This window comes from Embiotoca jacksoni, unplaced genomic scaffold (assembly GCF_022577435.1).
Source record: "Embiotoca jacksoni isolate LCO1_2020_lvr unplaced genomic scaffold, fEmbJac1.0.p SCAF_8, whole genome shotgun sequence".
Classification (NCBI taxonomy): Eukaryota; Metazoa; Chordata; class Actinopteri; family Embiotocidae; genus Embiotoca; species Embiotoca jacksoni.
This window is the reverse complement of record NW_027185436.1, coordinates 17,193,655-17,220,023: the sequence shown is the minus strand read 5'-3', so window position 1 is coordinate 17,220,023 and position 26,369 is coordinate 17,193,655. Positions and strand designations below refer to the sequence as shown.

Genomic DNA, 26,369 nt, shown 5'->3' with positions numbered 1-26,369 from the left:
TCCCATAAGAAAATATGTCAGTAATAGCTACACCTTTATGAATATGGACCAATGTGGAAGCTTTGTACTGTCTCCACAGTGACTTCAGTCAAGTACCTCTCTCTTAGGAGATGACACACTAGCCTGTCAGATGTAGGGTTTTTAGTTCCTCAAGAAAAAAGAAAGAAAGAAAGAAAAGAAAAAAAAACATATAATGTCTAGACATCAAAGGAATGACGCAAATGTTGTGAAAGGGCTTTCTTTTGTAAGTCTTCTGAACTTGCTGTCAGGCGTGGGTAAAATGTGCATTTTAAAATGTTTGGGAGTGTAGATTCAAAACTAAGTATTGCACATTATTTCTATCACAGCTTCAGTTCTATATTTGGCTCCAGTGGATGAAGAACTTAATAAAAAAAACAATCAGTACAGGGGAGGCATGATCATGAGTTTTTTATATAGAGGAACTAATTCCCTGGGTACATTTTACAACTGAAGTAATGTAATCTGGGGAGCATTTATAGGCTTATTTATCTGAAATAACAAGCCAACAACTTGTTAGATAGGCTCAATTAACCAGTGAATCACAAAACCAACCTAATGTTGGGGCCTTCTTTGCATTTCCTTTTATCTCAATGTTTGCTTGTTTGCTGTTCTCCACCCCGGGCTAGTTAAGAAGTTGAAAACCATGACAAGTTTGTTCACCATCAGAAAGGAGAAAGAGTTCACCCTTGAATGAATCCACCCACGCAAGTCAAATAATCGACTTCGGGAATTTCCTTAAAGAATCAAACTGGAATTATTTTACTCAATGAGAGGAAAAGCTGGAGACTAGCTTTTCACTGTTTGCACTCTGGGCCCTCTCACTTTCTCAGCAGTCCCCCACATCACTCGTTTTGCCAAAAGCATCAACTACAGGAGGGTGGAATTCCTCAATGCGTAATGCAACTTTGAGAGGAACATAGAGAGAAAAAAAAAAGGGAAAGAAAAGAAAAGAGCTGTAGTAAATGTAAATGATGTTACAGCCAGTATGGCCATCACGTCTGTGGATAAAATTATGAATTCAGTCATCATCATGGGCATCAGGAAGTTATGTAACTAACAAACAAACTGACAGAGACGGAAACAGAAAGAAAGAGACCAAGATACAGAAAGACAAACAGAGGAAGAAAATAAGAAGGCAAGTGAGGCAGAAAGCAAGAAAGCAAAATAAAAAGATAAAAAAGAAAGCAAGAAAGAAAGAAGTATTTAACATCTGTTATGCAGCTGGGAGTATTTCTATGGGACGCCAGGAGAAAAAGGGATTAAACAGAAAGGGGGGGGGGGAGCTCAGTGGAGGCTGGGAAAGAAGACAAACACGGGATCTGACATGGCTGGACTGGATTAAAATGGCTGGAGTACAGGAACACCTTTTTATTTACCCAGTCAAAGGAGCCTATTTTGAACTTCTAGGTCTTAGAGGACTGATTTTTCTGCAATGGTTAACTTTGAAAGTCTAGTTCCTAACTGGACTTGCACGCTGACTTTTACCAGGGCGGGGGGCATTGTTTAGGTGAAATAGTTTAGTCTGCCTGACTCATTGATCCTTTATCTGACCGAGGTTTCTGGCTCCAACCATGGCTCTAAAATATCAGTAGTCAAAATATTGATAAATGCTCCATTAGGCTATCCCACCTGTTAAAAAATAACAAATCACCAACTAAAGGGGAGGTCATTTGCACCTTGAGTAAAGTTTCACGCACTGAGTACTAAATTTACAGCATGTCGGGGTTCATGTAACAGCAAATCTGTAGTTGATGAATGCAAAATCCTCTGCTTGATAACAGCTCAACAGCTGTAAAGTGGCAGTGAGAACAGGGCCACACACACGCGCGCGCGCGCGCGCGCACACACACACACACACACACACACACACACACACACACATATACACACACACAGACACACACACACCACTGCTGTGCAGCAGAGTGAAAACTCAACCCCAAGTCTGGCCGAGCTGCGTCACTCCTACAGCCCCTGACAGTAATCAGGAGGAGAAGTGAGTGCTGAGGAAGTGTCAACAGAAACAAACCCTGTGCTTCGTTTGGGCCAGATTGAACTGATAGCTCATTGCCAGTGACATAATTTAGATGAATGGTGGGTGCAATCCATCAGAAGAGTATCGCTGGTGTGAGCGCGAGCGTGGGGAGGAGGAGGGGTGCGACCCTCTCTGTGCTCGCCTGCCAGTATAGGTATCCCATTACCCTACACCTGTTAGCAACACCAATCCCCTTGTATAAACAGTAAAGTGATCCTTTTATCCAAGGCAGAGGGACAGAAAGAGACAGACTGCGAGAACGAGGCGGGAAGAGGACGTGGAGAATGGCACAGGAAAAAGGAAAGAGCGGATGAAGCGGGGGGAGTAAAGAAATGTTTTCTTGTTTGATTTTAAAGAGACTAGCACCTCTGGACATGATGGATGAACCAAGAGTCTGGAGAGACAAGTTATGGACAGATGGCTCTGATACACACTCCAATCTCAACACTGCAGCCTCTAGACTAAAGCAAGAGGGACATCTAGTGGTGCAGAGCGTAACTGCACCCCCCCCAACTCTGAATCCTTCCTTCAGTAACTGGTGGAAATTTGTATCCAAGAATCAAGCAACTGTTTTAAACACCAGTCTGTCTAACACTGTTACTACTTCAGCTTACCACCATCAAATTAAAGGATTACTGACAGGAAATATATATTTAAGTCTTCATCACAGAAAGAATCTCAATACAAAAAGCATTATTAAGGCGATTTATAGTCTTTTTAAATTTAGATCATTTGAAAATGCATTTACAACATTTTACTATTCTGCGTAAAAACTATCTGAAAATTTGAATCTGAACTATGTGTGACATTTTGTTTACAGCTTTAACTTGCCTGTCTTCAATCAATCAGCAATGTGTTGGAAAGGCGAAAGGAAGTGCATGTAGTTTTGGTTTTTTTAAACCTGTGAATGATTAAATACATTTGATAATTGTTTAGCGGGTTTAAGTATTTGGAATCTTCCTTCACTTTTATAGGAACATGAGAAAGCTTATATAAAAACACAGCATAAGAATAACACATTCAATTTTGTATAAGGAAGGTTACCCTGATCATTTATTTCAAGACTGGAGATGTTGATGATGCCTATGTTTGAGAACACTGATTCTAATTAACTTTAAAATACCAACAGCTTTGTGTAGTGTATGCTCTCTCTCTCTCTCTCTCTCTCTCTCTATATATATATATATATATATATATATATATATATATATATATATATATATATATATATATATATATATATATATAAAAAACCTCTTCAGTATCTACCTTCCTCCATTTTCTCACAATGTTGAAGATTTTCTGATGAAATGTGGCACCAGTCAGTCACATTCCTCAAGGCAGCTTATCTACATACACTCTTGCCACAAAGATTACCTCTCAGCCATGACACATATTGTTATCTAATGGGATATAGAGGAGAATTGTTACAGCCAGCAAGTGGCCATTGTCTGCCCATAAAAAGCAAATTTAATGTGGTTTTTTTTTTTCTGTCCCTCGATGGATAGCTCATGCAGGAAAATGAAAAGAACAACTACTGGGTAAAACCTATTGCGTCAAGCAGTGGGCTAATAACCCTTTTTCAGGCAGTGAAAATAATGGCCGTTCAAAATTTGACTAAATTACCCTCCTATAGCTGAGGAGAGTATTTATATTCATCAATGACTCATAAGTGCCAGAAAAACACAGAGCAGTGACCTGGCAGGTTTCAAGGCAACCATTAACTGTCTGATAGCTTTTGGGCACTCAAGTATCGTCATGTTCCTGCATGCTTTTGTCATTATTGTTCTCTCTCAACTTGAATCATTCTGAAGGACGTAAATAAGGCTGTTTTCATGGCCGATGGCTGTTTGGAACAAGTTGTTCTAAGACACAGTTTTACACCACTTTGTACCTAACACAGATGAGGAGAGTTGCAACAGCACATCAAGACATCAAGGCATGAGGACTGAGGTGTGGACAGACTCCCTTTCACTGCTTTTGGGAAATGTTAGAGTTTGGCTTTTCATCTGTCACGGTATTCCTGTTGTGCAAGATCTAATACATATTTTGGCTAATGCCATTTTTATTTTGGATTATTTTTCAGTAAAACAATGCCTAATTCAGATTGTGACACAAGGTAAACATAAATCTAGACATGCAGTAACAAAGAAATGTTTTTTACATGAACTTATACACATCTGCCGGAGTGTTATTATCTGGGCAGGATCCTACATAACTGCTGGCCTGATCACACGGGACCAGTAAAAGTTTATGCAGGAAAGGCTGACTGTGATGCAAGAGTGTTTTAGATGATGTCATTATATTCAAGATACCGACTAAATGCATCGTGATTTGCGAAAATACACATGTGGAAGATGTGCCCTTGAGGTCTCTACACACAGGGAATAAAGGACAAGGAAATGCTCACAAGGACTCACCTGTGAATATTTTGCATTAAAACCATTAATCCCGGCAGCGATGTGAATTTGCGACATCTGCGGGGAAAAAAAAAGATTGTTTTTGGAGGAGATTTTGGTACGTTAAGACAAACCGGCTGTGATACTTTCCTTTTACAACCAACTTCATGTTAGATGAAAAGCAAAGACTTCACCACCTTCAACCAACAGCCTATGTCTCGTGTCTTGTAATGTGGACATATTGACATGCTATTATCAAAAAAATGTCCCCTTGCGGATTAATAAAGTAACTACCTAAACCTAACCTAACTTCACTGCTGGCACACACAAGAACAAATATAAGTTTAACTTCAATTGTTTTCAAGCAAGAGATTAGCAGTACTTTAAAACGGCAAAAATAGATAATGTGAATTCTTACAATAAGAACTTATCGATCTTTGTAGCAGAATAAAATTTCAATATTCACTGATGTCTGAATGGATAAGAAAACACTTCCCTAAAGCATTTAAGTTCAGCAACACCAGAGTGAAGCGAGGCGACTTGAAACCATCCTAAACAACTGCAACAGCCAAGAGGAAAATACACCAAACCATAACCATTAACCAATCATAGCGCTCCACGGCACCTTCATATTCCACAATAACAAAAACCAAAAGCATGAGAGCACGGTATTGTATCTGCCACCGAAAAACAGATCCACTCAATACAAGCACGAACAATTCAACAGCAGGCAAACAGCGAGTTATCCAACAGTTAGCCAACAAACAAATCTAGCCAGCTCTGAACAACTAACAATACCACAGATATGTTGGCATTATCTTAAACCCAAATGAGCACAAACTCTCAACAACAAATACCAGCAAAAACCACATGAACAAGTACAAGCAGCTCTTACTGTACCTTGTTGGAGTGAAGCAGGGGTCCTGGCATCTGTGAAGCAGACAGTAAATCCTTCAGAAAGAGTTGACAGCAGCAAACGGCAGGAAACTCCGACTTCCAACGTTGAATTTGAATGCATCACCTGCAAAAGAAGTAGACCACTTTGCTTGCTCCGCTCCACATGGACAGGTACAAATACAAACGCACACAAACAAATACGAGGTTTACTTCAATTGTTTTATCAAGAAATGTCCTATACTGTAAAACAGCATACATAGAAAGGACAACTTATTTCAATGGGACAAGAAAACACTCCATCTACATTTCTAAGGCGATTAACTTTGAGCAACACCAAGAGCACCAAGACTGAAGAGAGGCAATAAGAAACAAAACAAAAACAACAACAAAACAGGCGAGATGAAAATACACCAAAAACCAACTGACCAATCATATTTTACTAAAGTGAACATTGATATCTTACGATAACAAAATCAAAAGCATGAGAGCAAAGCAGCAGATCTGCCGAAACAAGAGAAATATTCCCTACGAACACAAACGGTGCAACAGATAAAGTTAACAGAGACTCATCCACTTTTAGCCAACAAACAAATTCAACAAGCTTTTAACAGCTGACATTAGCAGGCATGTTAGCATTGGCTTAAAGGCACATAACCACAGGACTCACAACAACACATACCGGCAAAAACAAAACACACAAAACACAGCTCTCACCTTGTTGGGAGTTGAAGCAAAACCAAACTCCAACTTCCGACCTTGATTATGAATACATCACCCGCGAAAATATCTCCTGCTTTGTTTCCTTATTTTACTACAAAAAAAAAAAAACTAACGTGTTTTTGTGTCTGCTGTTTCAAGCACGCAGTAAAAAAAAAAAAAACACATTGATGGCTTCTGTGTATTTCTATTATTAAAAGTACTTCTGCTTTGACGTGTATAACCTGCCTGTGTGAAGTGCGGTGCTCCCGGCAAAAAGGTGCTGCTTTCACGGCCGCCATAATCAGCAGTTTGAAAATAGGTTGTTGGGTCTCGCCACTTCCTTTACGTGAACAAGATGGCAAACCCTCATGGACAGTAAGTCATTTGCAGAATTTCAACGAGGTACTTATTGTAAAAGAAAATTTGGGCTGAATGGACTCGGTATGGTTTGTTACCTTCTTACTTTTTCCTGTTTTGCTGTCTTGTTCTACTCTCTCGTGAAGTGCTGTTTTTTTTCTCTCTCTCTCTTTGCAGCGCCACCACTGCCCCCTGCTGGACAGAAATATAATATCTATTAAGATGGGAAGTCCATTAAGATGGGAAGTCCATTATCTATACCAGCTTTATTCTGAACAGGGTCCCAGCTCACTTTGGGCATAGGCGAGGTACACCCTGGGCAGGTCGCCAGTTTATCACAGGGCCAACACATAGAGACAGATGGAAACAAAGACCATTCACGCTCTCATTCACCAATTAACCTGAGATGCATGTTTTTGGATGGTGGGAGGAAGCTGTAGTACCCAGGGAGAACCCACAGGGAGAACACGCAAACTCCACACAGAAAGACCCGGGATCGAACCCGGAACCTTTTTACTGTGAGGCGACAATGCTGATGGAAATAGTCTGGAAATAATCTTATTGTAATTATTGTCGACTACTTTACATGTGGGTTACATCTGCATCTTATTTTACCTTCGGACACGGGTGAGCTGCTTTTCCCTGCTTATGCTAAACTAAGCCTACAGGGTGCAGGGTGAAGCCCGTCTAAATCTCAGCAAAAAAGTAGTAATAGTTGTTCCCAAAATGTCAAACTGTTCTTTAAAAATGGCAGAATACTAAATAAACATACCTTTTTGGAGAATCAGGAAGACAGCAGCTTTCGAGGCTCGGGAAAGTGGGGAGTTTTTAAACTAAATATCACATTCATTAGTAAAGTTGTCGTAAATTTTGAATGTAATGCTATAATGGATGTGCAAAGGCCTGTTGTTGAATACAAAGGAGTGGGAACTACAAGAGTGTTGAACTGTGGGAACCTGCATTCAACTTATTCAGAAATGTTTTAGTTTTTAAATAAGTATTTCATAGTTTCACATTGCTAATGACAGTGTAACTAATTCCTTTCATTTTGGTCTCATCAGTCCACAGTGTCTCTTACCAGTAAGTTTGTGTAAATGGCAGTGTGTGGGAGCACAAGTATGCAGCTCAACTAATGGTATTCATACTCAGAAGAGTTTCTCCTGTCGTCCATCCCTCCCCTCTCTCCCCCTCTCTTTTCACTCTCACATTGTGTCTCTAACGAGTCACGTCCATCTAGCAATTATTATGAAATTAAAGCTATTTTCCATGGCCGATGTTTGCCCCGGTAATAACCACACCGAGATAGGCTTCATTCATTTAGCATTTTAGTTCAGCTCAATTCCTGTCGCATTAGCAAGAGGAGCAAAATCAGAGTGTCACTCAGATATTCTGCTTAATGGTTTGGCGATGGCCTGGCCTTTTTTTTCTCCTTTTCCTTTCGCGATCCTCCTAACCCTATCTCTCTGCCAATTACGCTGTTTAATCTATATGTAGATAATGGTGTCCAGGACCTCCCTGTTGAAATGTCAGGTGTGAAGAGGTTATTAGCTAACTTTTAATTACTGTCCATCATTCACCAGCCAACAGGACAGATTGGCCCTCTCCGACTGGCCGCTTATCTAGTCTCTGAATGTTGGCTGCAGGCACAGAAAAGAAAGACATTTAGGAAGCGCCAGGTCTCTGACTTAATATTACCATTTTCACACTATTAACAGGACTTCGTGTTTGGAAGAAAGACACGGGAGGGAGGAGGAAATGGTGTGACCACGTAGATCATGTGTCAAATAGTTTAATGGAAGCAGATCATGTGTTGAATAGTTTAATGGAAGATGACATAAATGTTCAGCGTCAGAAAAAGGGAGACAGGAGGCAAAAAAATCTGTGAAGAAAGTGACTCTATACTGCACAAAACTCTAAGACAAGTGGCAAGACATTTTCCATTGACATGAAGCAGACAAGAATCTGTGTTTTCAGATATTCAAAAATATTTTTTCAAATATTTTTGTATTTCTGCAGACGATGAATCAAATCAGTCCTTTGGGTGTTTTGTTGGTCTGAAGAACTTGCAGTCTGGTTAAAACAGAGATCGCCCTGTTCATAGCGATTAGCTGGATTTCCTTCTTCTTCTAATGTTTTAAAAGTCTGCGAACAATTTTCATGAACTCCCCCTGATCTTGTGTTAAAGCCTCTATTGTACATTTAAAGACCCACAACCCCTGACCCAAATTTTACCACTCTCACCCTCCATTCCTGCTCTCCAATACTTGTATTGGGGCCCAACATAATAATGAGTGCAGCCCACGACTGTGTTCACTAAGTAGCAGATTGCAAGGGGCTAATTTCATGATACATGGATAAATATGCAACTAAAATGAAACGTAATGTCACAGGAATCAAGAAGGTACAATCGAGATTATTTGATTACCTCAAATTTTTGCATTATCACATCATATTAAGCAGCAAAGTCACATCATTTTTTGAAGGGTTGTTTCAGTTGTGCTTGCACATTTCGCAAGGAGGTGTGTGTATGATTTGTAGAAAGGGTCCATCCATCTCCAATAGTAAACAGTGTATCTTTGGAAATAGGAACTCACCATTGAATTGAACTAGTTTCAGCGTATTTGCATTCAGTTGCACAGACGGTATATTTAAGCTAACCAGATTCACACATCTTCATTCGAACTAGACACGCAGAGACACAGGCAAACAAATAACTTGCAGGGAGAGCAATCTCAATTCAGCCCTTGAACTGTCTTTGAGCGGATTTACTATTTTAAACTCTGCAGGGCAGAGCACTGCTGATTACAGCGCCACAGAGAGAAACTCTTCCCGAGCTCACTTCTTCTTCTTCCTCCCCGCCATCTTTTACAGCTTACAGACAAATTCCGTTGGAGGCAGTGAGCTGTTATTTCAGCAGACATCTCTCCCTGTGACGGAGGCTCTGGTTACAGAGAGCTCCTTCTGGATCACACACATAATCACATATGCACTGCTCTCAGGCATTTTACTTAAGAAAAGAGTAAAATGGAAACAGATATTTGGTAAAATCTCCAGAAAATCTGAAACAATGAGATAATTGTGGAATTATTGATTGGCGGCCTATAATGTTTCTTCTCTACGTCGTGAGTGTCTCTGTGGTATGCAGGTCCCTAGTAAACCTGAGCATTAGTGTGTTTTCAAAACTAACCAATCAGTAGAGGACATCATTAAGCCGATTAATTTTTTTCATTCCAACATAGCTGCCTTTGAACTGGAGTTTGTGTGATATTTAAGACTTTAAGTGGAGCCTCAGTGTTATGTGAGGGGTTTTGTGTGTGTTAAGACGCTGCTCTCTGTGCTCTGTGGTGAATTACAGCTGACCCATGAAGACCCCGGGCCTCGCCACTCATACCTTTGGAAACCCCCATCATCTGGATCACATCGGGCTCAAATGGGGGGCAGAGCGGAGCCCCGTCTGTCTGATACAAGCAAAGGAGGAGGACGACGCTGGAATGAAGGTCCACAGCAGGGAGAGTGTTTCTCTCCTGCCTCCGTTACACACACAGAAATCTGCATAACATTTAGTTAGTCTCTAACACAGCCAGAATAGTCAGGGTTATTTGTCATGAATTGATTTTTTTTTTTTTTTAAATTAAAAAAAAATTTAAAAAAATTTGGTCACATTGGTTATAACTGTCCGTATTGGGGAACCCTTTGCATGGAACTAATGTCAGTAGCTTGCAATCTGTTGATCTTTATATCTCAACCAGCAAGAGATGGAGCGGTGGGAAATTTGAAAAACTAAATACACATCTCTCATTGGGACAATTTCTGTGTCTCACTGCACAAAATTTGCATCATAAAATCTGTCATACCATGTCTTGGAGCAAATTAATACAACTCTTTTTATGATTTGAATCTACAGTGCATGTTTTACGATAAAGGACACTTTTATGATATGCTCAAATGCTATTGTTATCTTATCACTAGCATTGCAGTGGATCTCTTCTTTATGCTGAAAACACAACTCTTAAATTAAATTAGAAATACAGAGTTTTAACTACAGTTGATATGGAGAGTATGAAACAAATAAATAGTAATAAATAGTGTGAAATCTTTGCAACATCACAAACATTTGTCAATTCATTGTAAATATGAGTTGAGGATCCAAACACTGCATCAAAAACCATCAAATCCTCCAACCTGGAGAGTTGCTGCCCCCTGCTGTAATTCTACATACATGAAAACGTTTACAGCGTGTCCCAACGTGGAACTCGATAGCATTTTACAGTTTATATGTATTAATTTAGAGGTGACACATGATGCTCTACTTCTACCAGCCATAAACACACAGGATACGTTAATAAATAAATAAATTAAAAAAATTACAGTTTTTTTTTCATTTTCCATTTTTATAAAATTTCTCAATGTCTGCATTTTAAGAAAAACAGAACCTCTTACCTCAAAAGTTAAAACCCAAGTAGTTAAGAGAGACACAATTCAAACTTTGGATACAAAAGCCAAATGAAACAGCCTATGAAGAAATTATATAAAGCCTGTTCAATTATCAATCCTGAAAAATTGGTTAGGGTGTGTGTGTGTGTTTGGTGGGCTGTAAACAGACACTGTGACAGTAATCAGGGTTCATCTGATTACATCAATCAAGACAGGAAACTTGTTGTAGTTTACTTCATTTGGCCATAGAAATTAAATACCTGGTAAATTTCTGGTTGGATGCAGACGTCATGTTTCTGGACAGAATTTTGCACCTGCTGTTGCTGTTGTGGACAGTTTGAATGCTTGTCTGTATCCTTTATATCAGATTCTGGTTGCAACTTTTCAGATAAACAGTTCAGAAGATTTAATTAAATTCAGTTCAATCCAATTTTTAAGGCAGAAAAACCTCCAATAGAGGGAAGGAAAAACTCCCTCTTAACAGGAAGAAACCTCGGTCAGAACCGGACTCAGAGGTGGGCGTCCTTCTGCCTCAACCAGTTTGGGTGATAGGAGGACAGAGAGAGAAAGGGACAGCATAGAGATCCAAAACATGAACTGTTGGTGGGGGTGACAATCGCAGAGCAGAGACATGCAGCTCCATGGCCAGGGACATCTGCACTACTGTATGGAGAGGCAACAGACAATAAGCAAAAACTATGGGAGAGAAAAAGCATAAAACAGGAACAATATGAAATATGATCTCTCTTTCTAAATCCCGTCAGTACTCTTGCTGCAGCATTTTGGATCAACTGTAGGGTTTTTAATGAATAATTTGGACATCCTAACAACAAGGAATTCCAATAATCCAGGCTGTAAGTAACAAATGCATGAATTAGCTTTTCTGCATCACGCTGAGGAAGGATTTTCCTGATTTTATTAATATTACATAAATGAAAGAAGGGAGTCCTGGAGACTTACTTGATATGGTAGCTAAAGTACAAATCCTCATCAAAGATAACAATGCCATCCAGAGTAATTAAGTGATTAGAGAAAGAGGCCCTGAGGTGGTTAGGACCAAGTACAATAACTTCCGTTTTGTGTAAATTTATAAGCAGGAAGTTGCTGGTCATCCAGACCTTTGTCTTTCAGATATTCTTTAAATTTTACCAACTGATTTGTTTCATCTGGTTTTATAAAAAGATATGGCTTCCTTTCATCTGCATAACAATGGAAGTTTATGCAGAGCTTCCTGATGATATCTCCTAATGGAAGCATGTACAAATTGAAAAGTATTGGGCCTAACACTGAGCTTTGTGGAACTCCATAGCTAACTCTTGTTTGCCTACAAGAATCATTGTTGATATGAACAAATTTAAACCTATCTGATAAGTACGATTTGAACCAGTCTATTGCAGTTCCTTTGATCCTCGTAACATCTTTCAATCTCTGTAATAAAGTCATGTGATCAACTGTATCAAAAACAGCACTGAGGTCCAGAAAAACAAGTACAGAGAAAGGTCCATTGTTTGAGGCTATTAGAAGATCGATTTTATCTTTCACCAGTGCTGTTTTGTGGTATGAAGTACTCTAAAGCCTGACTGAAAATCTTCACAGACCATTCCTCTGTAAATGATCACAAAGTTGAGAAAAGAGACAATTAATTAAAAATGTGCTTTATTTCTACGTGAAAATAGATTATAACAACAGTAGTAAAGACAGCTGATAAATTAACAATGAATTGTAAAAATATTGTGGACATTTCAGTACATTTTCTTTACATGATACTTCCACTAAATGCTGTATTTCCTACATACCCTGATGCTCATTGAGGCTGAAAGACTAACTGGGGATAGACTTTGGTAAAATTGCTCTCATGAATATCATCTACATTGGTATGTTAAATGGTGGTTATGAGAACAGAACCAAGGGGTCACTCATCCAGTTTGGAACTTGTTTACATTTCCACACATGTATGTACTAACACACACACACTCACACACACACACATTCAAGCGCGTCATTAACTCTTAAAAACTTAATTCTGTTAGTACATGAACATAAGTGATGCAGCTCCATTGATTCAGGGAGCTTCACTGATTCTGCCACGAAGCAGAAAGTTAGTGATCCCAGTTAGTTTTTGTTAGCATATTAGTTTATTAGTTGGTTAGTTTGTTAGTTTGCAGTGAGCTAATAAAAGCTCCTCAGGTTAGTAACTGTTAATTCAATTTTAAGAGACCAAAACTGTCTCGCTTGTTTTCAAGGACCTCTGTTGTTCTTTGTAGGACTGCCCAGTGCTAAAAAGCACACACTCGTTACACTAGAAGATAAAAGCTTCGATGTAATGTCATTTATTAACATCACAGCTACTGTAAGGCATGCTTTAATGGACTTAAAGCTTATCAAAGAACAGAGAACAGAGAACTGGTGGGCCTTTGCAGCCTCACCACTGTTAGTATCAACACCAAAAGGAGTTAGTATTGGAGCTGATGTTTGCGTGGCCTTTGTCTCACCGTGCAATCTGTGGTGACAACAAGCCAGGCACTCACCTGCAAAGGTTGACCACACAGGGCAGAAACAGAGACACAAAACTGGTCTCTGACAATGTAAAATTTAGCTTATGGAGTGTGACAGTTTGGAATTAGATCCTTATCAGGTGTGTAAAGATCTTCCTGAAGTGTGTGGTCAACCCAGTTTGATATCAGCAGCTGTTTCTGCTCCTCTTTTCATTTTGAGGTTAATAACTTTTTCCCTTCACGAGTCCTGAAAGCCTTCTTGGCATGTTCACTGTAACATTTTTCAGTGACTTTCTTAATGAATAATTTACCTAAATTGGTCTTTTCTAAAAGAAGGATTGCAGGATCATGCGAGAGGAGTGTGAGCATCAGACTGCGGGTATAAAGCAGAGGGTTAGTCAGAGGGTTAGAAATGCCAGCCATCAGCATTCTCAATACAGGTTAGTAATCCTTCAACTGTTAGCAGATATTAGTACTGTTAGATATTAGTTAGATACTGTTAGTACAATCCAGACTAGGGTAAAAAGCTATTTACACATAATTATTAGCATTTGCTGTAATTTACTTAAGTGTTAAATGATGGGTTGCGTCATGAGGACCGTTTAATTTATGCCAGCAGGCATCATTTAGAAAACTACACACCATTAATTTCCAGTGGCATTCTCTGTGATCTAAATCACAAGAATAAATGGTGCTTCAATGAGGTTGTAACAAATGCTAAGAATCATTTGCAAATAATGTTTTCTCCCTTACCTGATACATCCAGTGACTAAAAGAATATATTACAGGTTTGCACCTATAAAACAAAATCCACGTAAAGCAGCTTGTAGCTTCAGGGCCATTACAAATAAATTTGATCAGACTGACATAATACACATGCACACATACTGGTGCAAACACACACACAGACACACAAATAGAGTGCATGCAAAGAAACACATGCGCTCAAACAGACCCCCCCCCCCTCTCCCCCTCCGCCCCCTCCTCTCTCTCTCTCAAACACACACACGCACACACACAAACACACTAATAATACACAGCACTGTGAGTATGTGTTGTGAATAGAACATTAAAAATAGTTGGAATCCAAGTCAAGAAGTTTCAAGACAAACAAAAGCATACTGTGTGAATTACACATTATTATCATGTGAGAAAACTTAGTCATTCTCACACTTGAGCAGATTTTTTTTCTGTCATCACAGGCTTAAAATATCAAAGCTTTCCAGGTCTGGATCTGGTACAGACAGGCTAGCTTTGGGGAAAAGAGACAACACAGGAGACAGCAAAAACACCACTTCTACAGAAGTGTCTGATACAGGGTGAAGCGATCTGAGTGTTAGAAAGAGAAACTAAGTTGGCCGAGTGAAGAGGTCACTGCACACAGCAGCTGAAGCAGGAGAAGAGTTCGATGGCTACAGTCTCAATGTTTTTAATTAGCAATGAAAAGGGAGGGACGGTGGATGAAGCTATGTCTGTATTACTCAAAGCCAAGGAAAATATATAAGTTTCAGAGACATTAGAAAAAAAACACTGCAGCAAATCATTTCGAACACCACCCATGAAATACCTTCCTGCTAAACCTGCTCACATTGACAAGGACTACAAAGCAGTGGTGCCATTTTGAACTCTTTTCACTAAAAGCAGCAGAAGTCGTCTCTCAGTGGGAAACACCGGATTCTCTCCTTCAGAAGGTACAGGACAGCCGTAGTGGCATCATGCGTCCGTCAGTCACTGCAAGAGAAGTGACATTACAGTAAATTAAAAACTAAGTACTGTGCAGATACAGTGAAAAATGATGGGATTGTTTCTGATCGTTAGCATGAACACCTTCCTGTTGGCCTCTTTTACATGACATGCTGTTAGAGACACATTTCTGCCCCGTCTAACAAACATGCAAATATTTTTTTTTCCCCTGGATAATCCTGCATAATGTTGAATAAATGAATCTAAAAAGATTATGCTAATCTGATTTGGTCATGGTCTCCACTTTGAGGTTGGTTTATCGCCACTCTTAACAATAATCCTGGAAAGGATATGACCATATAGCAAAAAAAATATGGCAGAGATTAAACACATGACTAATCTCCCATGTTCTATCTGTTCCTCATTTATCTGCACTCCCCGTCAGCACATTGGCTTAACACAAATACGCAGGGACACCTGCTGTATGTGGGCAAAAGCTAAATTGCGTCCATAAATGTCTGTGCAGTTGATATTCATCACAATTTATACGAGATGTCACAGTGTAGAGTGAAAACGTGAATATGAGAGGAAATAAAAGTCAAAGTGGTGTAAATCTGCTGATAGATCCTGTACCCGGTCCGAGAGGCAGCATGGCAGAGGGCGATGGAGCGACGCCACCGGGAACACAATGAGGTCCTGTCGAGCCCCAATCTGCTTTTCATCAGTGTAACTGGAGAAGAACACATAACACAAAGCAGCAGAAAAGTGGGACACAACTCAACTATCCTCCCAAAACACCCAAAGGGATTACCTGTTCTTTCATTGCATTGTTTCTCCTTACTGCATTTTATTTAGTGTGAGGCAGGAGAGAGGCCTCATTGATATCTGTAATCTGAGTGATATAAAATTCTCCATCTAATTTTGTGTGCCTGTGAAAATGAACCTCCCTGGTGATTTTAATAAAGATAATCCAGCCTGTACACATAACTTGTCCTGCTGTCGGTTCCAACGTGGATCCTCCCAGCAACCCGACTGGTGACAAGTCAGCAGCTCTGGAGATGAGTCCATGCAACACTGACCCCAAGGTTACCTAAAAACCAAAATCATACTGAATAATTTTATTAAATCTGTAGTGTTACTTTTTGCTAGATTTTTTTGCAATAAATGCCAAACTTTGCCTCATGATTGCCTAAAAAAGAAAGAAATCTACAGCTTTGCACAATAGTTAAGGCTGGTAATGTTTTTACATTACAGTTGGCAAATCAGTGCAAAATAGTGACTACAGCCTGTGCTAGGTAAAAAGAGATAAAGGACCACATAGATTATGCAGCAAAGCCTAAAGCGAATTATTATCTGCAACTGAATAACCACCTGAAATATCTTTTCTGCAAACAAGCATATTTTAATATTCATAAACCCCGCAAGGTTCCAGGGGAAAAACACTCAGACTATAAGGCCTTCCTCTGCAGGAAATAACAGTCAATGTTTACCTCATCCAACAACAGATAAATCCAAGTGAACTAGTTTGTTTAGCGCAGGGGGAAAAGTTTAATGTAAAAGAAGAACAGAATATTTGGTAATAAAGGATCTTTTTCTTCCTACCAGTGATCAGTGATCTTCAGGTTCAAAATGCACCTGTCCCGCAGTATCAAACGGTGCGAAAACATCGTTGGTTCTTCGTCTTCTTCTTCTTCTTCTTCATCCACACTAAGGGGAAAGCAGCTCAACGTGCAAATAGCCGTCGTGTGTGTGGCGAGATCACGCCTGCATCAAAAGGCTGTGGTCGCCCCTTGCTTGGACCCGCTCGCAACGCACTAACCCGATCGGCGGCTGAGCGTCCTATGGCTGCCGAGCTGAGACAAGCAGATGTGGGAGTGCCAACAACAGCTGCGCACTGACTGGAGTCCAGTCCAGAAAAAAGACGGGATAAAGTGGAAACGGAAGCCTGCAGGAAAAAGAAAATGAACTGAAGGTATTAATGAGAACAGTGACTTCTTTGACTAAGCGAGATCGCGCAGACCTGAATTAATGAGCGGTCTCGGTCTCCAGCTGCCGCCACAGGTTTATGGTCTTTTGTATGCGCCCCCTTCATCCACCATCTGTGTTTCCTGGGCAACCGAGGACTGCCTGCAGGCACCACCAGCTAATACACCGCAGCCACCTCAAATCAAGAAACACTACTGTAATGTGCTGCAAATATACTGTAACATAACTAATGATTGATTTTTTTTTTCTTAATGATCAGCTGATTTCTCCAAACACATGCACAAGCATAAACTTACATTTATAGTTTTGTTTGCCTGTCATTTACAGTCCAGACTGTATCCTAAGTGATTGGACAATTTTTGTTTTTCATGGTTCTGTGGTTCAGTTGGCTACACTCAATTTGAAATGAATAGAATAATTGATAGTGAATTAAAATGTCAAATATCAGTCTCATCTTTAATTGGAGTAAATGTAGCCTAGGGCTCTGGCCTGTACGTCTAAATTAAAAGCACTGTCCTTTTAAAACACAGTGCTCAAATGGCACCAGTTCAAAAGTAATTGGACTCCTAGCTGCTAAATATTTATTGGGCAGTTATGTGTCTTCAGTGTTAGTCCCTGCACAAAACAGCTCACACTAGGCTCATAGTTGATTGAGAATTGTCATTTAAATTAAGGTAGGTTTATGTTTGAGTTTACAGGCTATCTTATTAGTTAAAAAATCAACCAGGAATCTGGATTTCCATTGTTAGTCAACGGTTTGGACTTTAAAATGTCATAAACTAAATGAAAATGCCCATCCAACTTTTCTAAAGGTAACCGTTTCACATATTTTTTGTCACATCAATCTAAAACCTTAACATACACACTTTTATTGATCTAAAACAGAAAATCAACAGCTCCTCACGTCGGAAAAGCTAAAAAGCTCAAATATTTGACATTTAACTTAAAATAATAATTTTAATATAATTTAAACTGTAGGGATCATTGTAAATTTAGAACTGTACATGTGAAATGTATACATGACTACTGTATTGATAATGCTATAAAGATGTATTTTGGCATTATATCAGGGCACTATAACAAATTAATGTCACCAAGTGAGTACGCTTGATAGTGTTGTAGGCCTATTGTTTCCTAAGCTATTTTAAGTTGGCTATAACGCTAATCATATTCATGTGGTATGTCTGTCAGGATAACGCACCCTGAAAATGGACATCAGGAGAAAACATCCGTGATATCAACTCCCTCCAGTTGGAGGCGATAGCGTGTGCGCTCGCCTAAATTTGTCCTCCCTGAGTTGCCATACCGTTTGTTTCCAATGAAGAAGAAGAAGAAGATGTCGTACTGCCTGTCAGAGAACTGTATGGTGGAGTATCACTCGATTTCCCGCGAGATATGAACGAGCACGGTCCTCCACAGCTCTCAGGTTTGTGCCGAGTCACCCGCCATCTTTACATCAGCAGTTGTAGAGCAGCCAGCGATTCCTCTCTGGTGACTTCTTACGGGATCACCTGCATCATCAACGTCACTGAGACCGAGAGCGACCGCCCTCCTCTTCCAGGGGTGGAGTACTTCCACATCCCGGTTTCTGACTCCCCGGATACTCGTCTCAACGATCACTTTGACGAGGTGGCAGATAAAATACAGAGCACTTGTGAGCGCCAGGGCCGCACATTGGTGCACTGCAAGGCCGGCGTGAGCCGCTCCGCCACCTTGTGCATGGCCTATCTGATGAAGTACTTCTCGGTGCCCCTCTCCGATGCCCACATCTGGGTGAAGAGCTGTCGACCCAGGGTGAGGCCGAACAACGGCTTCTGGAAGCAGCTCATCCAGTATGAGAAACAGCTTATTGGCTCCAACTCTATCCAAATGGTCACTTCTTCCATGGGCGAGATACCCGACGTTTATAAAGAGGAGGTCCGGGATATGATCCCACTGTGAAGACTTTGTGGGGGACATTTCTCACAACAGGAGAATGCACTGTTGTTCAGATATGCAGTGGCAGTAACCCTGAAGTGCCATTAAGATATTGAAGAACATGTAAAGGCTTAATGTGTTTCCTCTTGTATCAGACATGTTGTTTTTCCATAAGACGTTCAATTACACACACAAAAAAATGTTATTTATGTTGTTGGGCTGTATCATAATTCATTAATTTCATCGCAGCTGAGCACCTTGTTGGGTTATTTTGATCCAGAAGTTGGTTCATTACTTTAATGCTCCTCCATTATCCAACTTTCTGGAACTTTCCGGGTTAATCTATTGAGGTGGTCTGAGGTTCACACAACACATACGGGCTGGATTTTTGTTAAGTAAATGTGAATACTTTACATATATTTTAAGTTGTGTAACAGCATGATCGTGGATAACAACTACTTTTACTTCAGATACATTTAATTGGCTGATAATTTGTAAAATTTTGAAAGCAGGAGTTTTCTCGGGCTGAATTTTTGTTTACATGGTTATATTACACATGTGAATGCCATAGGTGCATATGTGACAGAGCCCAGGTCAAGCACAGCAGCTGTGACACTGAAGAAAGCCGACTCATTTGAGGCGAGTGCAAACAGCATTTATTTTAACTCTTTAACTTACCCCTAGCCTGAAACACTTTAAAGATAGCAGGATGTTTTTATGGACAGTCATTCATAAGAAAGTGAAATAAACACCTTATACCGAGTTATTTAGCTGGATGGTCACGTTGTTTTATAACTAATTCTGTAGCTTGATTTCACAGGAAAAGAGAAATATGTTGTAAAAAATAGGTTATAAAAATGCTCAATTTTCTTTGCAGATTTCTCATAAAAATATATATTTCTAACATAATACGGACCTTATTCTGCCAGGAAAAAAAATGGGTTATATTTCTTTCTTTTTTTTTTTTTTTACAGAACTAGCTGTCCGTGACCACCACATGCGACAAATAATAGAGGGGAACAGGCACAATACAAGAGCGACACCGAATCACAGTAAAAATCGTTCACAATTTGGCACAAGTCTGTCATCTCTGAACATAAACACAGATCTGCCGTAGAGCAAAGATGAGATCTTGTGTAGTAGTGGTCATCCCCACAGACATGATGTTTTCTAACAGTGCATTTCCAACAGTCAAAGCAATGCAGCTTTGGCTAATGTCCTCTTTAGTTTTTAGGTCAAAACTATCAACATTTCAGACAAGGGTCCCAACACAAAGCATCAACAGGTACAAGTTAAAACATATTTACCCAAAACAGGTATAACTGCAGGTGTTGGGCAGCCAAAGATTAACCAGACAAGACCGTTTTCATATAATTCAACATTTCAACACCAGTCTGGATAAATAAATAAGCATTTGCACGCGTACCCAACACCATAGTAAAAGTTCAAATCAAATCAGTTAGTTGTACTTTAAAGGAATGGCTGGGCATCATCATATGGTTGCTTACTTTCTCGCCAAGAGTTAAGATTGATATCACTCTGGTATCTGCAAGCTGAATAGGAAGGAGTTGATTTGCTTAGCTCAGTGTAAATGCTCCTGCCCAAGGAATAGTGCAGCAAATGTCTTGTAAAAACCCCAGCCAGTTGTTTAAACACTGCAGTTGTTTTTTTAAAGAATGGAACAAAATATATACACTGTGGTACTTACTGAGTCTTAAATGTGATCGATTTTGTCACCTGCTGACAGTCAGCTTCGCTGTTTCCCCATTTCCAGCCTTTATGCTCGCGAAGCTAACTGGCAGCTGTCTATAAATCAATGTTAAATTTGACAGGCAGATAATGAACCGTTTTCCTTTCACTCCAAAAAAATAATCAGATAAGCGTATTTAAAACATGTTGAACTGACAATAAGGATAGCTGTTCAGTTCTTTAAAATGTCCGTTTTTAAGAAACTGTAGTGGGTAAGCACTATGCTAGCATCTCATTTGGAAAGTAAAGGTTGCTACTACATTCATTTGGCCAACACTATACAGTTGGGAGCACAAGCCCACTATGATACTTTTGCACGTCTAAATGGAGTCTTGATGCACTTCTTTTTTCTTTTTTTTTTATCTGGTAAACATTTATAACAACGTCAAAGAAATACATATTTAGTATTTTACAAAGATTCAGATGGCTTATTCAGGTACACAGTGCATTCTCTAATGTACCATACAAACAAGGCTGGAATCCAAACAGCTAATTTGCTACTGAAATATCCTGAGTCAGGACCTTAGTCAGGCCAAATTACACAATTGCCTTAAAAGTGGAATAATGACACAAGTGCAAAACCAGCATGCTTATTTTACCTTCACTGCATTTCACTATTTCCCTCAATAAGGCAACAGTGTCATCTGCATAGTCATGCAATAAACATCTAAAAGGTACAAAATAGAAGAATGTCCATTTAACACGAGATGAATTCGATGCCGAGTACACCAATAAAATATGTAACACCAGCATCTGCTCTCTTTCTTCTCACACAACCAACAGTGTCTTGAGCTGCTCCAGGCGATGGCTTGAGATCTTACCATTGCTTGACATCACATCTGAAAGAAAACAGAAAACATTCAAAAGTCACTTAATGTTTCATGAAAAGGTATTAAGCAATTTATTTCTTTATGTCAGAAACTCACATGCTGTTCCAGCTTCTGGTATTCTGTGGATTTAGGTCGACGTGTTGATCTAGATTTCTTTCCTTCCAAAAGAAAGGCTATTATCTGGGGGACAAAAAAAAAAAAAAAAAAAATTGCTGAGTTTGCTTCTGGATTAGTCTGTTGTAGGAGGCCTGATCTACAAAACATACATGGATCAAATTAAACTATCAATCAATATTACATTACATTTCATTTAGCTGACACTTTTACCCAAAGCAACTTACAATATACATTACAATATATTGCAATCAATACAAGCAGCTACAGCTGATCGCAACACAGTCCTTGAAAAGTTGAAGTGCTTTAGCTTATATAAAAGCTGCTTTTAGTGTCTTAAAAAAAATAATTGTTGGACATTTTGTTGTTTACCCAAAGTTCAAAAAGAAAATATACACAACTCTCATGTTGGTAGGCATATTTGAGGTTTTCTCTGTGTACAGTCTTTAAGATGAGCTAACCAGAAGCAGACTGTGGCTTCCGTTTTACAAAGAAAAATAACACGCATTATCCAAATCTTGAACAATGTTGGATCCACGATTGTGGCGAGGATCAAAAATAAACACGTTTCAGGTATAAGCCATCATCTGTGTAATAAAAACATATGAAAATGGCTGCATATATAGATTAGTGGGGATAAAAATACAGGACAATATGAACACAAGAGTGCCATCAATTTTCTCATTTAACTCTAATGAAACAAAAAAGCACATTTACTATAATGTCCAACCATCATTTTAAGATTTTTTTTTTTCCAATTTCAATGTGTCTGTTTAGGAAAAGAAATATACCTGCAGTTCACAAGCTGACCCAATATGCAGGTGTGGGCAAATTATGGAGTGTTTTCTTTTAATATATATTTAATTTCACCGTTGGGATGATTTAGATTTAATCACCTGCAAATATCCAACTGTGTTAAATTATAGTCCCATTATTCTACTTCTTATATAGTGGAGACCTGGCTGAAAAATAAAACAAAGACCTGCAACAGAACTAGCTCTGTAAATCTTTTAGTTTTACAACATTCCACCTCCATTTTCATCTGCTGCAACAAGAACAAACAGACCAAAAGTACAAAACGTGAACATCTAGAAAATATAGGTCAGTGGAAGCAGGAAGAACGCTTTAGAGAGGTCTGAGTGACAACAAAAGTACCTTGCGCTTGTTGTGGTAAGTGATGTAGAGCACTGCCACCAACACAGCTGTGGCGACAAGGTAGGCAAAGAAATGACTACTTTCTGTCTCATCCTGCATTCCAGATGGGCCATACGGAGTTTTCTCTTCTGGCTTCGCAATCCCGTCAGGCAGACCTGCCGTGTTTATCTTACTGGCCTCTTCCCCTTCTGTTTTTTTTCCTATGTCTGTTTTTTCACTTTTGGATCCTGGTGCTTCTACCTCGGCCTTTTTGTCATTAGTATGTGATCCTTCTGCATTTTCCTCAACAGAGTGTCCTTCCTCTACTGGTTCCTTATCGGACCCCATTTCATCATTGGCATTTTCTCCATCTGACGTTTTCCCCTTCGCCTCTATTTGTGCTTGGGATTTCTCCGTGGTGGTTTTTACTTCCTGTTCCTTATTCTTGTCTTTCACTCCTGACTCTGTGGGCTTCAGTGGACCCTTATCTGTAGTTTTAGGTTTCTCTGTTGAAACTTTTTTGCCCGGTGTTGAGTTGCCTGTGGTTTTCTGATCCTTGGTTTCCATATTTGTCTTCGTTTTGACCGCAGTGTTCTGATTGTTTGCCACAGCATTCACCTTGTTTTCACCTTCTTTCTCTTGCTGACTTGGCACTTTTGTGTGCTGTAGGTTTTGGTCCTGTGGCCCTGTTTTGCTCACTGCATCATTATTTTGTATCTGATCTGTAGGGACTTTCCCGGGTGTTGTTTCCTGCTTGGACTGTTCAGCTGTATTGGCACCTCCTCCCCTCCCGTTATTAACTTTGTTTGGCGACTTGTCACTATGTTTATTTAGAAATTCATTAGTCACTGCATCTGCAGTATTAGATCCTGTCAGAGATTGACCGTCTCCTTTATTTATATCAGCTTGGTTCTCCCCATCTGAACTGGAGCCTATTGGAGTCTCTTTGCCAGTTTGTTGAACTTTTTGGGTTTGAGCCGTCATGTCTGTATCAGATCCTGTAAATAAGAAAAAGAACAGTGACAAGAGTAAACCAGTATTAAAACAATAGAGAATATACTGCAACCTAATAATAAATGCTGCCAGTGTGAATCTGAATTCTGTACTGGTGACTTATAGTAGACACATCTGCTAGCTGGCCCTCATTCCCTCCACTGCAAACATTTGAATATTAGTCTCAGCGAGTAGTCTGTTCTGTCCCACCTTGTTAGAAATGTCCTCGGTCTTCCTTTTGTCAGATTTTCCACAAAGATTCAATTAACAGAGATTATTTGTTTAGATGATTAGATTACATATGCTGTAAAAAGGATAATATGGAGGGCAGAACATTACCGAAAAGGAAACAGCCTCCACAAACAGGAAATCAGCTTTGAAATATGAGAACTAGTTTTAGGATACAGGGGGAACAAGATAAAACAGCAAGTAAAATTCATTGTAATTTCCCTTTTTCCTCTGCTACCTCAAACCATCGAAAAGTGATAACCTTGGTTTAGTAAAATGTTTTTTTAATTTCACATAGCCACTTGAAAAGGTGTGCCTTTACAATGGAACACAATCTGTTAAAACTATTCCTTGTTATCTATGTTTACAAAGCTTTTAATTTCCTTTTTCTGTTGACCCGCTGACACACTGATAATGTCAACGGGAAAACTAACATTATGTCTCGTAAACATTACCAGCAGGGCACTCAGAGGTCAGAGCTTTGCCAAGGCCAATAGTCTACTCTTTAATGACGTGCAATAACAGTTGTTCTCCCCTATGAAACCACCGTCCTCGAGGACTCCATAACAACTACGTTCTGTATTAAGTTGAAGCAAATACATGTGTATCCCAGAGGGATATCGGTATAGGAGCGTGGACCAAATCTCAAAATGTTCACGAAAGTGAAAAATTATTTTGACCCTTGATTGGGATCTGATCCAAAGTTTAATGGCGTTTTCCTTGAACCCATGCTACACCCTTCCAACAAGTTTCATAAAATGCGGGCTGGCACTTTTTCAGTAATCCTGCTGACAAACAAACAAACAAACATAACCTCCACGGAGTTATGGCAGAGCTGTTATATTAGATTATAAAATAGTAACTGTGGCCACTAAGTATGTCAGTGTGTCTCTACCTGTGACATAGTGCATGCTATGTCTAAGATTCATAGAACCTATTTATAAAGGCTGGATTACCAACTATTCAAAGCAGGGGACAGCCACATAGGCTGCTGGGTGATTGTCTGCCAGCTGGCTCTGATCATTTTAAAATGTGTTGGGGGAGGTACAAAATCAACAAAGGCTTTTACTTTACGTTGTGCTCGCTTAATTATTCTAACTACATATTCATAACTAAAATTACACAACAACAACAACAAAAACACACCAAAAACATTTCTCCACTTTAGTTGTTTGTAGTCAACAGTCTTATATACAAAACATACTGACAGGCTATTTTTTTTTTTTTCGAACCGTTTAAAACAGCAGACATATATTGTTCCAATAAATCACGAACATGTTCAATGAAGTGATCGGATTTTAATTCAACCCCACATCGAAGAGGATCAGTTTCCCTTTTTTTAGGGGAGAGGAAGTGTTGTTTAGTAATATAAAGGGTGACGACAAGCTAAATAGGGATGACCAAAGAGTCAGAAATGACTCGCCAGATAGCAAAACTCACCTCTGACCAAGCAGCAGCACAGAAATACTGTGAGCAGCAAGAAAGCCGTCCTCATTGTGTCCATAGTGTCCTCGCACCGACGGAACACTGACCAGATCTGTCCCAATATAATCTGTCCTCCTTTGTGCTCTTACCAGAATCCGCGTTGACAAATACAGGGTGACAGGTTGGAGGGTTTGTCAAGTCCTGTTCCAGCTTCCGGGTACAAACTGCCATTCTTCTTCTGCATATGTAAACACCGGAGTGGGCTTTACCGCCACCTAACGACGAAGTGTTTATATAACATGCAGTCTGTGAGTTGCTGTTTCAGATTAGAGATTACTTTGCGTCATTTTATTTGCCAGAGCATTTTCAAAAGCAGCTGTATTTTCACACCTTTTTTTTTATTTATTTTTTTTTTTTTACATGTACATACAGTTCGTCTGTTTGATTACTTAAGGCGCAGAATCATCTGACAACATTTGTCCTTTCAGCTTCACAATAGTATTACAGTTACGGTAGTACTCTGTCACCGTAGGGTACTTATACAATAGGCTACTTGTACTTTTTCATGCCCTGTGGTCAATCACTGAAGTGATTTGAACCACCGACGCCTATAAATAAAATGTGTCATTAAAATGTAGTTTAGATCGTGTATGACAATAGTTTAAACAGAACATTTAAATCATCCTCTTCCCATTTTTTTTTCTTTCACATACGCCTGCATACATGGGTTATTAAAGTTTTTCTGAGGACTGACATATGAGTACAGTGCCAGCGCCATGCGGTATTTTGGGGTTGCTATAGCAACAAGATTTGGCCTAGCAGCTGCCAATCAACCCCAAAACTTTATGAAAATTGCAAATATATTGGCTATATGGATACATTTAATTTATTAAAATTGTTTTTATATTTTTTTTTATGATAGTTTTGTAAAGTAATTATTTGTCATTGTCTTTCGACAAATTGGACCAACCAG

At 39.4% G+C, this 26,369-nt stretch overlaps 2 protein-coding genes and 1 long non-coding RNA gene across 5 annotated transcripts; 1 reads left to right on the top strand and 2 right to left on the bottom strand.

Moving 5' to 3' along the window:
* Positions 1-14,750: 14,750 nt before the first annotated feature.
* Positions 14,751-17,143, bottom strand: LOC138215711 (uncharacterized). 3 transcript variants are annotated; one of them, XR_011179755.1, is made up of 4 exons: positions 17,041-17,143; positions 16,623-16,965; positions 15,654-16,110; positions 14,751-15,068 (listed from the first exon to the last, which is right to left on the bottom strand). It is a non-coding gene; the product is annotated as an uncharacterized lncRNA (long non-coding RNA). The 3 variants fall into 3 exon arrangements; XR_011179756.1 differs by having other exon boundaries at positions 15,654-16,128; positions 16,623-17,142; XR_011179754.1 differs by having other exon boundaries at positions 16,623-17,138.
* A 1,173-nt stretch (positions 17,144-18,316) lies between these two features.
* Positions 18,317-19,685, top strand: LOC138215710 (dual specificity protein phosphatase 18). Its single transcript, XM_069178003.1, has one exon. It carries the CDS (start codon positions 18,402-18,404, stop codon positions 18,945-18,947), a length of 546 nt encoding a protein of 181 aa, XP_069034104.1. The 5' UTR covers positions 18,317-18,401; the 3' UTR covers positions 18,948-19,685.
* On the bottom strand, positions 19,557-25,630 carry tgoln2 (trans-golgi network protein 2). Its single transcript, XM_069178002.1, has 4 exons — positions 25,412-25,630; positions 22,772-23,748; positions 21,599-21,682; positions 19,557-21,511 (listed from the first exon to the last, which is right to left on the bottom strand). The coding sequence occupies exons 1-4, from the start codon at positions 25,473-25,475 to the stop codon at positions 21,506-21,508; spliced, it is 1,131 nt and encodes a 376-aa protein (XP_069034103.1). The 5' UTR covers positions 25,476-25,630; the 3' UTR covers positions 19,557-21,505.
* Positions 25,631-26,369: the final 739 nt, after the last annotated feature.

Coding starts and splice junctions, on each gene's coding strand:
- LOC138215710 (XM_069178003.1), top strand. CDS start 18,402: ATGAACGAGCACGGTCCTCCACAGCTCTCAGGTTTGTGCCGAGTCACC.
- tgoln2 (XM_069178002.1), bottom strand. CDS start 25,475: ATGGACACAATGAGGACGGCTTTCTTGCTGCTCACAGTATTTCTGTGC. Junction 23,749..25,411: donor GTGCTGCTGCTTGGTCAGAG/GTGAGTTTTGCT, acceptor TCTTATTTACAG/GATCTGATACAGACATGACG. Junction 21,683..22,771: donor CTTACCACAACAAGCGCAAG/GTACTTTTGTTG, acceptor TTTGTCCCCCAG/ATAATAGCCTTTCTTTTGGA.